Genomic DNA, 19,088 nt, shown 5'->3' with positions numbered 1-19,088 from the left:
ACGACCCCCGCCGCCCGCTCCAAGCATTCGGAACAAAATGTTCTGAACGCTGGGGAAGTGGAGTACCCCTTTAAGGACCCCTGTATGTGGACAGCTTCTTTTTTTTTTTTTTTACAATTCCAAGGATCAAGCAATGTGCCCGCTGTCCAAGGTCCTGAAGAGTGAACTCTGTAACAGCTGGCAGAGGACGGGCATCACATCCACTTATCATGGCCTCACTGAGCAGGTGACACCACAGGGTTGGTACCCAGCTGTCTATAGACTATGAATGACATGTACATTATCCTGCAGACTTACATTCTACTCTGCTGAAATATTCTATTCATGAATCAGGTGGCTCTGGATGAACATAGATCCCTCATAAATATGGAAATGCTGCAATGCATGGAATTATGGGAGATGATGGGGGGGGGAGTCAGCTTCTATCATTGCCACACAGCATTTCCAGGTTCCTGAATAGTAAATATGTCTAGTTCTGCACATGAAATCGCTTCTCGGCCTTTTGGCTAAGATCAAGTGTAGTATCTGTTCTTATCAGTTACCGGTGTGGGGCTGATGGGGATGGGTGCTGCATGGAGGGGGCAGGTGTACGGGGGCGTTACGGGGCTGGTTCTGAGGAATCAGCTCGACGGCTGTCCTGATGTGACCGGTTTCCTCCGGGTCTCGCCATGAGGTAGAGGGGTGTAGAGCTGAGGTACTTGTGTGCCTCGGGGAGTGGTGACCCTGAGGTGCTGAAACTCACTGGGTCTTATAACTCACTAAGTGAACACACTGAACCATTACTCTTCCCCTTTGGCACTCACCCTTGGTATCCCGGCCTTTTGGCTAGGATCCGGGCAATTTTTATAGATCCGGTCGGATGACCGGGCAGTATATCTGCACTTATTTATTATTTTTTTGTATGTCACTGTGCCACGTTTGTGTCTTTATTTGTACACAGGATTGGCAGGGTGCGGTAGCCCTTCTGGGTGTCCCTCCTGGTGGTCTAGGGGAGGTGTGTGTGGCCATTAGGTTCCTCACCTCCCTGCAACCCCTGGGCATCTTGGCTTCGGTCAAGATGCCATCAGTATACGGCTCCTCGGCTGATACCTTGGTTAACGCCTAGGTTGAAGCCAGGGGAATTTTCGTCCCTTAGTAGCTTCAGCGAAAAGGGGCATCAAACCTGGATCCTTGCAGGTGCCTTTTGGCCTGAAGGTGAAGGGTAGGTTTGTTGGGGGGGGCCTCTCTCCTGTTGGAGAAGGGCTTAGCTATAGACTGCATCCTTTGTGCACGATTTTTAGTGTGACACGTTTGCACTTTTTCTTGCACTTTGGGTGATAGAGAGCACGCGCCTCGGCTCTTAAAAAAAATGTTTGCACATAAAATGTGCAACCATAGTGCACAATGAGAGAGTAATAACAGAATGTTAGAATTTTTTGCTAATTCATAATAGAAAAAATTAGTTGGAGGCCCTTTAGGCAGCAATTAAAGCATCAAGTCTTCTTGGGGATGAGGCTACAAGCTGGACATGGGGAATGTCTGCCATTCTTCTCTGCAGATCATTTCAAGTGATGGGCAGTGCCTGGTCTCCTCCAGACATGATGCTGCCCCCACCATGATCACTGTAGGGATGGTATTGGGTAGGTGATGGGCAGTGCCTGGTTTCCTCCAGACATGATGCTGCCCCCACCATGATCACTGTAGGGATGGTATTGGACAGGTGATGGGCAGTGCCTGGTTTCCCCCAGACATGATGCTGCCCCCACCATGATCACTGTAGGGATGGTATTGGGCAGGTGAGGGGCAGTGCATGGTTTCCATCAGACATGATGCTGCCCCCGCCATGATCACTGTAGGGATGGTATTGGGCAGGTGATGGGCAGTGCCTGGTTTCCCCCAGACATGATGCTGCCCCCACCATGATCACTGTAGGGATGGTATTGGGTAGGTGATGGGCAGTACCTTGTTTCCTCCAGACATGATGCTGCCCCCACCATGATCACTGTAGGGATGGTATTGGGCAGGTGATGGGCAGTACCTGGTTTCCCCCAGACATGATGCTGCCCCCACCATGATCACTGTAGGGATGGTATTGGGTAGGTGATGGGCAGTGCCTGGTTTCCCCCAGACATGATGCTGCCCCCACCATGATCACTGTAGGGATGGTATTGGGCAGGTGATGGGCAGTACCTGGTTTCCTCTATACATGATGCTGCCCCCACCATGATCACTGTAGGGATGGTATTGGGCAGGTGATGGGCAGTGCCTGGTTTCCCCCAGACATGATGCTGCCCCCACCATGATCACTGTAGGGATGGTATTGGGCAGGTGATGGGCAGTGCCTGGTTTCCCCCAGACATGATGCTGCCCCCACCATGATCACTGTAGGGATGGTATTGGGCAGGTGATGGGCAGTACCTGGTTTCCTCTATACATGATGCTGCCCCCACCATGATCACTGTAGGGATGGTATTGGGCAGGTGATGGGCAGTGCCTGGTTTCCCCCAGACATGATGCTGCCCCCACCATGATCACTGTAGGGATGGTATTGGGCAGGTGATGGGCAGTGCCTTGTTTCCCCCAGACATGATGCTGCCCCCACCATGATCACTGTAGGGATGGTATTGGGCAGGTGATGGGCAGTGCTTGGTTTCCCCCAGACATGATGCTGCCCCCACAATGATCACTGTAGGGAGGGTATTGGGCAGGTGATGGCAGTGCCTGGTTTCCTCCAGACATGATGCTGCCCCCACCATGATCACTGTAGGGAGGGTATTGGGCCGGTGATGGGCAGTGCTTGGTTTCCTCCAGACATGATGCTGCCCCCGCCATGATCACTGTAGGGATGGTATTGGGCAGGTGATGGGTAGTACCTGGTTTCCCCCAGACATGATGCTGCCCCCACCATGATCACTGTAGGGATGGTATTGGGCAGGTGATGGACAGGGCCTGGTTTCCCCCAGACATGATGCTGCCCCCACCATGATCACTGTAGGGATGGTATTGGGCAGGTGATGGGCAGTGCCTGGTTTCCCCCAGACATGATGCTGCCCCCACCATGATCACTGTAGGGATGGTATTGGACAGGTGATGGGCAGTGCCTGGTTTCCTCCAGACATGATGCTGCCCCCACCATGATCACTGTAGGGATGGTATTGGGCAGGTGCTGGGCAGTGCTTGGTTTCCCCCAGACATGATGCTGCCCCCACCATGATCACTGTAGAGATGGTATTGGGCAGGTGATGGGCAGTGCCTGGTTTCCTCCAGATATGATGCTGCCCCCACCATGATCACTGTAGGGATGGTATTGGGCAGGTGATGGGCAGTGCCTGGTTTCCTCCAGACATGATGCTGCCCCCACCATGATCACTGTAGGGATGGTATTGGGCGGGTGATGGGCAGTGCCTGGTTTCCTCCAGACATGATGCTGCCCCCACCATGATCACTGTAGGGATGGTATTGGGCGGGTGATGGGCAGTGCCTGGTTTCCTCCAGACATGACATTTAGTATTAAGGATAAAAACTTCCATCTTGGTTCCATCAGACCAGAGAATCTTGTCCCTCACAGTCTGATCCTTTAGATCTTTTCTGTAATCTCCAGACGTCTTCCATGTTATTACTGAGGAGGCTTCTTTCTTCTTTCTGCCCAGATTGTGGAGGCCTCAGTGATGGTTCTGGACCTTCTGGAAGTTTCTCCCATCTGTACACAGGATCTTTGGGGCTCAGCCAGTGTGACCATTGGGTTCTCGGTCTCCTCTCTTACCAAGACCCTTCTCCCCCGATAACTTAGTTTGTTGGGGCGGCAGCTCTAGGAAGAGTCCTGGTTGTTCCTTCTTCTCCCATGTAAGAATTATGGAGACCACTGAGGCTCTTGGGAACTTTCAGTGCAGTAGAAATGTTTTTGTCCCTTCTCCAGATCTGTGGCTCCACACAATCCTGTCTCTGAGCTCTACAGGTAGTCTTTTCCGCCTCATGGCTTGGTGTTTGCTCTGATATAGATTGTCAGCTGTGAGACCTTATATAGACAGGGCCGTGTCTTCCCAAATCCTGTCCAATCAGATGAATTTACCACAGGTGAATCCGACCAAGGTGGAGAAATGGGAGGAGCCAGAGATAAATATCAAGCGTCATAGTAGAGGGTATGAATACTTATGTCCAAGTGAAATGTAAGTTTTTTTCTTTTTAATAATTTTGTGGGGTATTAAATGTAGAAAGGAGCAACATAAGATGTGAAAGGAGTGAAAGGGTGTGAAGACTTTCTGAACACATTTGGGGAGAATTATCAAAACCTGTCAAGGGGGAAAGTTGTCCAGTTTCCCATAGCAACCAATCAGATCGCTTCTTTCATTCTGCAGTGGCCTTGTTAAAAAATGAAAGAAGGGATCTGATTGGTTGCTATGGGCAACTGGTCAACTTTCGCCCTGGACAGGTTTTGATCTATCCCCCCATTGTATCTATACACAATCATGTAGAATTACACGGTTCGGGTTTTGTATTTTGGGGGGGGGGTATTTCTTTTAGGTGGAAAGGCCCTTTAGGCGAGAAGGTCGCTGTAATGATTCATATGTCAAAACGAGGGGACGTATCCGCACGATACTACACGGGGGATTAGTCACTGACTAGCGCCACATGTAAGACATATAGTAGAAGTCCGATAATAACCAAACATTGTTCCGTTACAGGAAGTCAGATCTTATTTCCCTAATGAACTTATCAGCTGAGATCTCGACAGAAATGTCAAAATAATGTCCGTTACTCTGAAGACCAGATGTACAAACAGATTACAGCACATCATTCCTGGGGCAAAGATGGCGGAAGAATCACCGGGGTGATGGGGACTGCGACAACCATATCAACCAATCACAACACAGCTTCCATATCTTCATCTTCTGTAGACCCCCCTCCAATGGCAGCTTCTACATTACCCATAGTGGTAGTCACCCAGCTTTCCAGGTACTCTGAATGGCATATATAATAATTCTGCATTGTTATCCAGATGTACATCTATAGTTGCACATTGATTGTGAAATGTGTTGAATTTTAACCTAGATTCCCCCAGACTCGTATAAGGCCTCTGTTCATATACAACATCCCCCATAGGTGAGTGAGTCCACCCCTCACATTATATATAGTATATCCCATAAGTGACTCCACCCCTCACATTATATATACAGTATATCCCATAAGTGACTCCACCCCTCACATTATATATACAGTATATCCCATAAGTGACTCCCCCCCTCACATTATATATACAGTATATCCCATAAGTGAGTCCACCCCTCACATTATATATAGTATATCCCATAAGTGACTCCACCCCTCACATTATATATACAGTATATCCCATAAGTGACTCCACCCCTCACATTATATATACAGTATATCCCATAAGTGACTCCACCCCTCACATTATATATACAGTATATCCCATAAGTGACTCCACCCCTCACATTATATATACAGTATATCCCATAAGTGACTCCACCCCTCACATTATATATACAGTATATCCCATAAGTGAGTCCACCCCTCACATTATATATACAGTATATCCCATAAGTGAGTCCACCCCTCACATTATATATACAGTATATCCCATAAGTGACTCCACCCCTCACATTATATATACAGTATCTCCCATAAGTGAGTCCACCCCTCACATTATATATAGTATATCCCATAAGAGACTCCACCCCTCACATTATATATACAGTATATCCCATAAGTGAGTCCACCCCTCACATTATATATACAGTATATCCCATAAGTGACTCCACCCCTCACATTATATATACAGTATATCCCATAAGTGAGTCCACCCCTCACATTATATATACAGTATATCCCATAAGTGAGTCCACCCCTCACATTATATATACAGTATCTCCCATAAGTGACTCCACCCCTCATATTATATATACAGTATCTCCCATAAGTGAGTCCACCCCTCACATTATATACAGTATATCCCATAAGTGAGTCCACCCCTCACATTATATATACAGTATATCCCATAAGTGAGTCCACCCCTCACATTATATACAGTATCTCCCATAAGTGAGTCCACCCCTCACATTATATATACAGTATATCCCATAAGTGACTCCACCCCTCACATTATATAGTATCTCCCATAAGTGACTCCACCCCTCACATTATATACAGTATCTCCCATAAGTGAGTCCACCCCTCACATTATATACAGTATCTCCCATAAGTGACTCCACCCCTCACATTATATATACAGTATATCCCATAAGTGAGTCCACCCCTCACATTATATATACAGTATCTCCCATAAGTGAGTCCACCCCTCACATTATATATACAGTATATCCCATAAGTGAGTCCACCCCTCACATTATATATACAGTATCTCCCATAAGTGACTCCACCCCTCACATTATATATACAGTATATCCCATAAGTGACTCCACCCCTCACATTATATATACAGTATATCCCATAAGTGAGTCCACCCCTCACATTATATATACAGTATATCCCATAAGTGACTCCACCCCTCACATTATATACAGTATCTCCCATAAGTGACTCCACCCCTCACATTATATATACAGTATATCCCATAAGTGACTCCACCCCTCACATTATATACAGTATCTCCCATAAGTGACTCCACCCCTCACATTATATATACAGTATCTCCCATAAGTGACTCCACCCCTCACATTATATATACAGTATATCCCATAAGTGACTCCACCCCTCACATTATATATACAGTATATCCCATAAGTGACTCCACCCCTCACATTATATATACAGTATCTCCCATAAGTGAGTCCACCCCTCACATAATATATACAGGATCTCCCATAAGTGAGTCCACCCCTCACATTATATATACAGTATCTCCCATAAGTGAGTCCACCCCTCACATTATATATACAGTATATCCCATAAGTGACTCCACCCCTCACATTATATATACAGTATATCCCATAAGTGACTCCACCCCTCACATTATATATACAGTATATCCCATAAGTGACTCCACCCCTCACATTATATATACAGTATATCCCATAAGTGACTCCACCCCTCACATTATATATACAGTATATCCCATAAGTGACTCCACCCCTCACATTATATATACAGTATATCCCATAAGTGACTCCACCCCTCACATTATATATACAGTATATCCCATAAGTGACTCCACCCCTCACATTATATATACAGTATATCCCATAAGTTACTCCACCCCTCACATTATATATACAGTATATCCCATAAGTGACTCCACCCCTCACATTATATATACAGTATATCCCATAAGTGACTCCACCCCTCACATTATATACAGTATATCCCATAAGTGAGTCCACCCCTCACATTATATACAGTATATCCCATAAGTGAGTCCACCCCTCACATTATATATACAGTAAATCCCATAAGTGACTCCACCCCTCACATTATATACAGTATATCCCATAAGTGAGTCCACCCCTCACATTATATAAAGTATATCCCATAAGTGACTCCACCCCTCACATTATATATACAGTATATCCCATAAGTGAGTCCACCCCTCACATTATATATACAGTATATCCCATAAGTGACTCCACCCCTCACATTATATATAGTATCTCCCATAAGTGACTCCACCCCTCACATTATATATACAGTATCTCCCATAAGTGACTCCACCCCTCACATTATATATACAGTATATCCCATAAGTGAGTCCACCCCTCACATTATATATACAGTATATCCCATAAGTGACTCCACCCCTCACATTATATATACAGTATATCCCATAAGTGACTCCACCTCTCACATTATATATACAGTATATCCCATAAGTGACTCCACCCCTCACATTATATATACAGTATATCCCATAAGTGACTCCACCCCTCACATTATATATACAGTATCTCCCATAAGTGAGTCCACCCCTCACATTATATATACAGTATCTCCCATAAGTGACTCCACCCCTCACATTATATACAGTATCTCCCATAAGTGACTCCACCCCTCACATTATATATACAGTATCTCCCATAAGTGACTCCACCCCTCACATTATATACAGTATCTCCTATAAGTGAGTCCACCCCTCACATTATATATACAGTATTTCCCATAAGTGACTCCACCCCTCACATTATATATACAGTATATCCCATAAGTGACTCCACCCCTCATATTATATATACAGTATCTCCTATAAGTGAGTCCACCCCTCACATTATATATACAGTATTTCCCATAAGTGACTCCACCCCTCACATTATATATACAGTATATCCCATAAGTGACTCCACCCCTCACATTATATATACAGTATATCCCATAAGTGACTCCACCCCTCACATTATATATACAGTATATCCCATAAGTGACTCCACCCCTCACATTATATATACAGTATATCCCATAAGTGACTCCACCCCTCACATTATATATACAGTATATCCCATAAGTGACTCCACCCCTCACATTATATATACAGTATCTCCTATAAGTGACTCCACCCCTCACATTATATACAGTATCTCCCATAAGTGACTCCACCCCTCACATTATATACAGTATCTCCTATAAGTGACTCCACCCCTCACATTATATACAGTATATCCTATAAGTGACTCCACCCCTCACATTATATATACAGTATATCCCATAAGTGAGTCCACCCCTCACATTATATATACAGTATATCCCATAAGTGACTCCACCCCTCACATTATATATATACAGTATATCCCATAAGTGACTCCACCCCTCACACAATATACACACTATGTCACATAAATGCGTCCACCTCTTATGTATATATATATATATGTATAGTATCCCGCAAAAATACTGCAGATATATAAAAAAACACACTACAGAACTCACATTGAATTCCGTCAGTTCTCACATTGAGTGATTCTAACACTGAGGTTACTGAGCACTGACTGATACTTTTCCGTAGATTAAAATCAAAAACATTATCAGAACATATTGCAGTTTTTTATACCTATTTTTTTAAGTACTTTTGCTTTCATTTTTCCCATTAGGCCTTGAGGACACAGTCAGGTTTAATTTTCTGCGTTTTTGCTTTCCCTCCTTTTAAGAGACATTATTCTTGATTTTTTTCATCTTTAGACCCATAGGAGGTTTTTTTTTATGAGACCAATTATACTGCGCAATGACATCTTTCATTTTACCCTAAAATTTATGGCAAAGCAAAAAAAAAAAAAAAAAATTGAGGAATTGAAAAAAAAACTATGAAATTTATGTGTTTTTTTTTTGTTTGTTTTTTACCCAGTGTCTTTTTACGATAAAACTGACATGTTTTGTTAATTCTGTAAGTCAATGTGGTTAAAACGGTACCCCATTTTTATACAGTGGTCCCTCAAGTTACAATATTAATTGGTTTCAGGACGACCATTGTATGTTGAAACCATTGTATGTTGAGACCAGAACTCTATGGAAACCTGGTAATTGGTTCTAAAGGCACCAAAATGTCTCCAAAAATAGGAAAAGGTGAGAATTAAAGAAAAATGAGTAGATAACTAATATAGATAAAGCAAATCCTTACATATAAAAGTAATAAAGATCTGCTGGGAGCTGTAATCACTGTCTATGTCAGTGTTTCCCAAGCAGGGAGCCTCCAGCCATTGCAAAACTACAACTCCCAGGATGCCCGGACAGCCAAAGGCTGTCCGGGCATGCTGGGAATTGTAGTTTTGCAACTGCTGGGGCCACTCTTGGGAAACACTGGTCTATGTAGAGGACAGGAGCTTCTTCAGGGTCCTGTACAGTACACAGTGTCCTAAAAAAGTAACATGGAGCCGCCCTCACCTGGTGTCCAAAGGAGCAGGTAACCCTGGTACAGGTAAAGAGTACAGAACATGTAATACCTCCCTGTACTGTAGGGGGGCGCTACCAGACACCAGTCAGTGCATACACTTCAGTAATACAGGCAAAGAGTACAGAATGTGTAATACCTCCCCGTACTGTAGGGGGCGCTACCAGACACCAGTCAGTGCATACACTTCAGTAATACAGGTAAAGAGTACAGAACATGTAATACCTCCCTGTACTGTAGGGGGCGCTACCAGACACCAGTCAGTGCATACACTTCAGTAATACAGGTAAAGAGAACAGAACATGTAATACCTCCCTGTACTGTAGGGGGCGCTACCAGACACCAGTCAGTGCATACACTTCAGTAATACAGGTAAAGAGTACAGAACATGTAATGCCTCCCTGTACTGTAGGGGGCGCTACCAGACACCAGTCAGTGCATACACTTCAGTAATACAGGTAAAGAGTACAGAACATGTAATACCTTCCTGTACTGTAGGGGGCGCTACCAGACACCAGTCAGTGCATACACTTCAGTAATACAGGTAAAGAGTACAGAACATATAATACCTCCCTGTACTGTAGGGGGTGCTACCAGACACCAGTCAGTGCATACACTTCAGTAATACAGGGGTTTTACCAGTAAAATGCCCATTTTCATTGGTCGGTTCTTCCGGCCATTGACACGTTTCACAGATCTGAACTGTCTGTACATTGTATGTTGAGTCTGGTTTCAACTTACGATGGTCCAGAAAAGACCATTGTATGTTGAAACTATTGTATGTTGAGGCCATTGTAAGTTGAGGGATCACTGTATTCTTTTCTATTATTTTACTACTTTTAAAAACAGTCAACATTTTAACAAAATAAGTATGTTAAAACGTGTCCAACTGAGACCCCTATAAGGCTATGTTCACAGGGCCGAATTTCAGAATTCTGCATGAAAATTGTGCAATAAATTCTGCAGAAATGTACTGCCCATTCAGCTCAATGGAATTCCGGCAGTGGAAATCCTGCAGCAGAAATTCTGCAGCAGAAATTCAGCTGTGTGAATGGGACAGTGGAATCAAATTTAAGTGTATTGGCTATACATTTTCATGAGGAACTCCATGCAGAATTCCTGGAGTGTGAAAATAGCCAAACTTGTTAATTTGTCTGTACAGAGGGGCTGTATGAGGGTAAATTTTTTGTGCTGTGATCTGTAGTTTTTATAGGTACCATTTTTATTTTAGTGAAACTTTTTGATAATTTTTTATTAATCCCTTAAGGACTGAGTGTTTTTCCGTTTTTGCACTTTCGTATTTTCCTCCTCACCTTTTAAAAATCATAACCCTTTCAATTTTGCACCTAAAAATCCATATGATGGCTTATTTTTTGTGCCACCATTTCTACTTTGTAATGACATCAGTCATTTTCCCAAAAATCTAAGGCGAAATAAATTTTGGGAAAAAATTACACCTTCTTTTTATTCTGTAGGGCCATACGGTTAAAATGATACCCTACTTATATAGGTTTGATTTTGTCGCACTTCTGGAAAAAATCATAACTACATGCAGGAAAATGTATACGTTGAAAATTGTCATCTTCTGACCCCTATAACTTTTGTTATTTTTTTCTACATACAGGGCGGTATGAGGGCTCATTTTTTTTCTGTGATCTGAACTTTTTATCGGTACCAACTTTGTTTTTATCGGACTTTTTGATCGCTTTTTATTCATTTTTTATGGTATAAAAAGTGACCAAAAATACACTATTTTTACTTTTTTTTTTTGCAAACGCCATTAACCGTGCGGTTTAATTAACAATATATTTTTATAGTTCAGACATTTACGCACACTGCGATACCACATATGTTTATTTTTATTTACACAGTATATACAGTATATTTTTATGGGAAAAGGGGGGGTGATTGAAACTTTTATTAGGGAAGGGGTTAAATCATCTTAATTAACTTTTTTTCTTGCAGTGTTATAGCCCCCATAGAGGATTATAACATGCAGTACATTGATTCAATACACTGATCAATGCCATTGCACTGCATTGATCAGTGTTATCGGCGGTCGAATGATCTAGCCTGGATTTCAGGCTTGGAGCAATCAATCGCCGATCGGACGGCAGGTAGGCACCCTCGTGATGCAACCTAGCTGATCGGGACATCTCAATTTTACCGCAATGGTCTCGATCAGCCCGACTGAGCTGCCCGGAAGCTTTCACTTTCACCTTTGATCGCCGCGTCTAAAGAGTTAATGCCGGACATCTGCCTAAACGGCGATGTCCAGCATTAGCCACGGGTCCTGGCTGCTGATAGCAGCCAGGACCATGCGGGTATGATGCGAGCTCAGCTACTGAGCTCGCTTCATAACCCTCCCGTGCCACAGTGCCGTTTATAAACGGCGTTTTGCGCCAAGGCGTTAAAGTGTACCTGTCAATAACAAAAACTTTTATATAATGTAGAAAATAAAATTATATTTGTAATATGGTTAAAAAGGACAAGCGGGGCTCTGTACACTGAGGACAAGCGGGGCTCTGTACACTGAGGACAAGCAGGGCTCTGTACACTGAGGACAAGCGGGGCTCTGTACACTGAGGACAAGCGGGGCTCTGTACACTGAGGACAAGCGGGGCTCTGTACACTGAGGACAAGCGGGGCTCTGTACACTGAGGACAAGCGGGGCTCTATACACTGTGGACAAGCAGGACTCTGTACACTGAGGACAAGCAGGACTCTGTACACTGAGGACAAGCAGGGCTCTGTACACTGAGGACAAGCGGGGCCTGTACACTGAGGACAAGCAGGACTCTCTACACTGAGTCTCTATGACACCCTTTGAAATACAAAAAGTCCTCGGACACAGTTTAGATACAAGTACTACAATTACTAAGTACTGCACAAGTCGACAGGCACCTAGGTCCCTGCACAACCTCTTCACATCAATTTTTCAACAAGCGTACCTGGACAGCGTGGCTTCGGCATGTAACGACCTCAGACAGCGAAGTTACTCACAAACTCAGTTGCTTTCTGAATCACTTCTTTTCTTTATTGTCTGTATCACAACTTCACATCTTATAGCGATAAAACTTCATGTCCAATCTTTTCAGGGCAAACCCCCTTAGTCATGCTCTATGACCCTCACACAGCAGGATGATTGACAAGCCAGGAGTCTGCACAGAGCCCTGCTTGTCCTGTCCTCACTTCCTGTATTTGGTCTCTACACAGAGACACACAGGCAATAACTACAGGGACAGCATTTATTTTTTTACCCAAAAATATACACATTTTATAACCAATGTATATTACAAATATACATATAATGGTATTATCTCCTTTATATAAAAAGTTTTTGATAATGACAGGTACGCTTTAATTTTGACACTATTTATGACACACAAAAATCAGCAATTCCGGTGTTTGATTTATTTATTTTTTACATTTATGCGGGATCATGAACATTATACTAAAAGTTCTGCCATTTACGCATATACCAAATATGTATTTGTTTTATGGGAAAAAGGGGTGATTTATATATATTTTTTAATTATTATTTTTTATTTATTTGGGGGGGGGGGGGCTTTTATATATCTTTAAAAACATGTTTTTATTATTTATTTGACCTCTTAGTCCCCACAGGGGATTGTCAATAGCAATCATTGGATTGCTATGTACTGGTTAGTGCTATGTTAACCATGTGTCTTTGCTGCTTCGGAATTTCCAAGCAGAATTTTTCCAACTTATAATTTCCGCCGTAAGAACGAGGCCTTTGTGCTGCGGTATTTTGTAGGTTGAGTTTATATTTATTTATCTTCAGCCGAGATTTTTTTACATATTAGCTTAGGTATATAGTTTGCACTTACGGTATATAGGTATTTACTGTTCTACTACCTGATGTTTTCCGTAATGTACTCCTGTCCGGATGTATTGCTTTTGATGGATCTAAAATCTTTATTCCTAAATATATTTATATTTCTTAAATATATACCTTTTTGTTTTTTGCTTCTTTCTTTTTTTTTTGCAGGATTTTAAGGCATCGTAGCCTGCGCTTTTGAGTCCTGCATAGAAAATAAATAAAAATAAACCAACAAAAACAACCGCATAAACAAAGTAAACATAATCACTTTTAGGCTTGGTTTCCACTTGGGTTTTTTTCTGGCAGTTTTTGGAGATCTGCCACTGCAGTTTTTGAGCCAAAGTCAGAAGTGGATCCATAAGGCTAGGTTCAGACTACGGAATCTCCGGGTAGAAAATTTCCGCCTGGAGATTCCAAGTTCCGCCTGCGCCGACTGAATTAGTCGGCGCTAGGACCGCGCGGACACTGCAGTCTCCTATAGACTGCTATGTGTTCCGCTAGGATTTCCGCCTGAAGAAAGAGCAACCCCTTTCTTCAGGTGGAAATTTTCTAGCGGATTTTTCATCCGGATTTTCCGCTTCACAAATTCCGAAGTGTGAATTTGTGAATGGAAAACTATTCTCTACACTATGCATTATAGTAAGCGGAATTTCTGCCGGAAATTTCAAAGCGAAAATTCCGGCGGAAATTCTGTAGTCTGAACCTAGCCTAAGGGAGGAGAAGTCCTTCCTTTATATGTCCTATTCCTTTTGAATACATTTCTGGCTTTGGCTCAAAAACTGCAATAACAGATCTCCAAAAACTTCCAGAAAAAAAAACAAGTGGAAACTTAGCCATAGACTACACCTGGTCCCCATAGACTACACCTGGTCCCCATTGACTACACCTGGTCCCCATAGACTACACCTGGTCCCCATAAACTACACCTGGTCCCCATTGACTACACCTGGTCCCCATAGACTACACCTGGTCCCCATAGACTACACCTGGTCCCCATAGACTACACCTGGTCCCCATAGACTACACCTGGTCCCCATTGACTACACCTGGTCCCCATAGACTACACCTGGTCCCCATAGACTACACCTGGTCCCCATAGACTACACCTGGTCCCCATAGACTACACCTGGTCCCCATAGACTACACCTGGTCCCCATAGACTACACCTGGTCCCCTAAACACTGCAGGGCGCCCCGTGGTATATGTTGTGGCCCCTTTTGACGTTGAGCCGTTCACCCCGTAGTTTCTGTTTTACATGAATTCCTTAGAATTCTGAGGTCTGCAGATCTGATCCCTTCTTACTTCCTTTTTGATGCTCGTAGTTTGTGAAATCTCTAACAGCAGCAGATCTGAAAAAAACCTAAATATTAACATCTAGGACCAGAATATTTAGGGCTAGAATTAGGGGGGGGGGGACGACTCAAATCCCGAACAAACCCCAAATGACCTTGTTAAAGGAGATCTGCAGGGTTAGACACTTATCCCCTATCCCCGTTTGATTGCGGGGTCTCCCCCCCCCCCCGCGATCTTCTGTACGGGGCCCCGACTCTGCCCTGTTCGTGCATCCCCGGCTCTCCCATAGAGCTCTATGGAGGGGGGTGTTGTCGAGGGGGCGAGGTCGACAAAACGCACATTAGCCGTGTCAATGCCAGGTCCCCATACAAGAGATTGCAGGGGGGAGGGGGGGGGGGGGGTGTCCCAGCAGTCAGACCCCCTGCGATCAGACACTTACTTAGGGGATAAGGGTCTAACACTGCAGTGCTCCTTTAAAGGGGTACTCCAGTAAAAAAAACATTTTTATCATATCAACTGGCTCCAGAAAGTTAAACAGAATTGTAAATTACTTCTATTTAAAAAAAATATATATCTTAATCCTTCTAGTACTTATCAGCTGCTGAAGTTGAGTTGTTCTTTTCTGTCTCACCACAGTGCTCTCTGCTGACACCTCTGTCTGTCTCAGGAACTGTCCGGCGCAGGATAGGTTTGCTCCTACTCTGGACAGTTCCTGAGACAGACAGAGGTGTCAGCAGAGAGCACTGTGTTCAGACAGAAAAGAACAAGTCAACTTCATCAGCTGATAAGTACTGGTAGGATTAAGATTTTAATAGAAGCAATTTACAAATCTGTTTAACTTTCTGTAGCCAGTTAAGATGAGAATAAATAGTTAAAGGGGTATTCTAGTGAAAAACTATGTGCATACTAGATGGGAGACACAATTGGGGAAACACAAAGGGAGAGCAACCAAACAGTTTAGCTGGGTTGGGCTCCAAAAGAGTGGACCTCCAGCTGTTGCAAAACTACAACTTCCAGCATGCCCGGACAGCCAACGGCTGTCCGGGCATACTGGGGGTTGTAGTTTTGCAATATCTGGAGGCACCAAGTTTGTAGATCTAGGGCCTAAAGGGTTGAGACTACTTCACGCATGAACGTCTAATCTGCACTTGATATGAATCCATTATTGTTCAGACTAGAGATGAGCGAACTTACAGTAAATTCGATTCGTCACGAACTTCTCGGCTCGGCAGTTGATGACTTATCCTGCGTAAATTAGTTCAGCCTTTAGGCGCTCCGGTGGGCTGGAAAAGGTGGATACAGTCCTAGGAAAGAGTCTCCTAGGACTGTATCCACCTTTTCCAGCCCACCGGAGCACTGGAAAGCTGAACTAATTTATGAAGGAAAAGTCATCAACTGCCGAGCCGAGAAGTTCGTGACGAATCGAATTTACTGTAAGTTCGCTCATCTCTAGTTCAGACCTGACCTAATTGGATTTGGGCTTTAAATGGGCGCTGGCAGAATCACAATCCTTTTCTATGTTGTACATGTTGCCAAAACATTAACCTTTCTAATATACTTCATAAAAAAAAAAAAAGTTAATTTACTTTTTATAGAAATCCTGGCATATGAAAAATCACCACTAGGGGTCCCCATACCATCCAAAACATAATCCTGTCCGACTTGAGCATCATCTTTGTCTTAGCTGAAGCACAGGCAGGGACAAAAGTCCAGAAAGTGAGGGCGGGGACTAAATTCCGCATGGGAATTTCGACCGCAGAAATTCCTCAGTGTGAACAGAGCGTCGGAAAGACCATTAAAATCGATGGAAGTTTATTCAAGGCGGAGATGGATAGGAGAACTCATAAGTAAATTCCTCATCAATTTATCAGTGTGAAAACACCTTAAAGGGGTACTCCGGAGGAAAACATTATTTTTTTTTTAAATCAACTGGTGCCAGAAAGTTAAACAGATTTGTAAATTACTTCTATTAAAAAAATCTTAATCCTTTCAATAATTATCAGCTGCAGAAGTTGAGTTGTTCTTTTCTGTCTGGCAACAGTGCTCTCTGCTGACATCTCTGCTTGTCTCGGGAACTGCACAGAGTAGAAGAGGTTTGCTATGGGGATTTGCTTCTAGACTGGGCGGTTCCTGAGACAGGTGTCATCAGAGAGCACTTAGACAGAAAAGAACAACTCCACTTCAGAAGCTCATAAGTACTGAAAGGATTAAGATTTTTTTTAATAGAAGTAATATACAAATCTGTTTAACTTTCTGGAGCCAGTTGATATATACATATATATATATATATATATATACATATATATATATATATATATATATATATATATATATATATATATATATCTATATAAAGTTTTTTTCCTGGATAACTTTAATTTTTTCCTGGATAACTTTAATTAGGTCCCTGGCTGCCATGACAACATAATGCCGCCCCCCCCCCCCCCATCTACACATCATGCCACACAGGGAAAGTTGGGGAGATCAGATACCAGTGATGGCCCCTAATCTTTAACCTTTCAAATGTGGTGGCCAATATTGACTGTTTCAGTGGAGCGTCAGCTGAATGTTATATCCGTGCAGGAAGGAGATAAAGAGGTTGTTCAGGGTTAAAAAAATAAATAAATAACTCAACAGAGCTGATTTCTTCCAAAAACAGCTCCACCCCAGTCCTCAGGTTGTGCGTGCTATTGCAGCTCCATTCTAGTGAAGTGACGCACAGGGGGTGGCGCTGTTTATAGAAGAAATTAGCTCTTTTTTCCTATTCCTGTGACCAAAACCTTGAATAGTTGGCCGCAGGTATCAATTATCCCTGGGGCGGCCATATTTTATAAGCAGCGCAGAGGTATAAAGCTTCTTGTGCACATGTGTATAAAGCTCCTGGCAGTACTGGTGGCTGCCTGCCAGGTTGTGTAGACGATGACAAGACACGTGCGATCTTATCAGTATGAAGCATGTCTTACCATACTACCGCCTCATATATAGAGGTAAACACTGGAGTCACCTGCCCATATCAATTTTTTTTACGCAATTTTCGGTAGAACATCTTTCAAAGTTGCCTAGTGTTTGGTGCACCGTACACCACTTTATGCAGTGGAGCTGTATTTATTATTTCAGCAAATAAATGTATAATATTAATATTTTTGCGCAAAGCCTACTTTATTTTGCCACGCATCACGTCACGTTCCCAGTCCCGGAAACCCGGAAGTTTTCGAAACGGGAGACGCAGCCCCTGCATAGAATGCAGAAGCTGCAGGGAGATCACGGTAGGTCCCAGCCCCCCCCCCCACCCCCCCCGCAATCAGACATCTTATCCCCTATGACCTCTAGGGGACGTCCTTTAGACCCTTTATGTCTTAACATTTTTTACACTGAGAACAAACAGGGCTCTGTACACTGAGGACAAGCAGGGCTCTGTACACTGAGAACAAGCAGGGCTCTGTACACTGAGGACAAGCGGGGCTCTGTACACTGAGGACAAGCGGGGCTCTGTACACTGAGGACAAGCGGGGCTCTGTACACTGAGGACAAGCGGGGCTCTGTACACTGAGGACAAGCGGGGCCCTGTACACTGAGGAAAAGCAGGGCTCTTTACACCGAGGACAAGCGGGGCTCTGTGCACCGAGGACAAGCAGGGCTCTGTACACTGAGGACAAGCAGGGCTCTGTACACGGAGGACAAGCGGGGCTCTGTACACTAAGGACAAGCGGGGCTCTGTACACTGAGGACAAGCGGGGGCTCTGTACACTGAGGACAAGCGGGGGCTCTGTACACTAAGGACAAGCGGGGGCTCTGTACACTGAGGACAAGCAGGGCTCTGTACACTGAGGACAAGCGGGGCTCTGTACACTGAGGACAGGCGGGTCTCTGTACACTGAGGACAAGCGGGGCTCTGTGCAGGCTCCTGGCTCACACAGCAGGATGATTTACAAGCCAAGAGCCTGCACAGAGCCCTGCTTGTTCTCCTACACTTCCTGTATTTGGTTTCCTTACAGAGACAGCATTTTTCACCCCAAATTATACATATTTTTTAACCAATGTATATTACAAATATACATTATATAAAAAATGTTGCTAAGTACAGGTACACTTTAAGCCTGCATTAGCTGTACTCACTATTCTGCT

The 19,088-nt window shown here is 43.7% G+C and overlaps 2 protein-coding genes and 1 pseudogene across 9 annotated transcripts in view; 2 read left to right on the top strand and 1 right to left on the bottom strand.

Moving 5' to 3' along the window:
• Window positions 1-19,088, top strand: part of LOC130291329 (chemokine-like protein TAFA-1) — a 97,133-nt gene that overhangs the window by 21,007 nt on the left and 57,038 nt on the right. For all 5 annotated transcript variants that reach the window (XR_008847884.1, XR_008847885.1, XM_056539989.1 and 2 more), the window contains one exon: window positions 4,662-4,932. Coding sequence is in view for 3 of the 5 variants with exons in the window: in XM_056539989.1 (XP_056395964.1) it covers window positions 4,748-4,932 (185 nt within the window). In the remaining 2 variants the exon portion in view is untranslated. Of the gene's footprint in view, window positions 1-4,661; window positions 4,933-19,088 lie in introns of those variants that run through there.
• Window positions 1-19,088, bottom strand: part of GATA1 (GATA binding protein 1) — a 47,551-nt gene that overhangs the window by 15,050 nt on the left and 13,413 nt on the right. The gene's annotated exons all lie outside the window — the stretch shown is intronic.
• On the top strand, window positions 487-590 carry LOC130292102 (U2 spliceosomal RNA; annotated as a pseudogene).

Source organism: Hyla sarda, chromosome 9 (genome assembly GCF_029499605.1).
Source record: "Hyla sarda isolate aHylSar1 chromosome 9, aHylSar1.hap1, whole genome shotgun sequence".
NCBI lineage: Eukaryota > Metazoa > Chordata > Amphibia > Anura > Hylidae > Hyla > Hyla sarda.
Note: the sequence above shows the minus strand (reverse complement) of the source record. Positions and strands in the feature narration are given on the sequence as shown.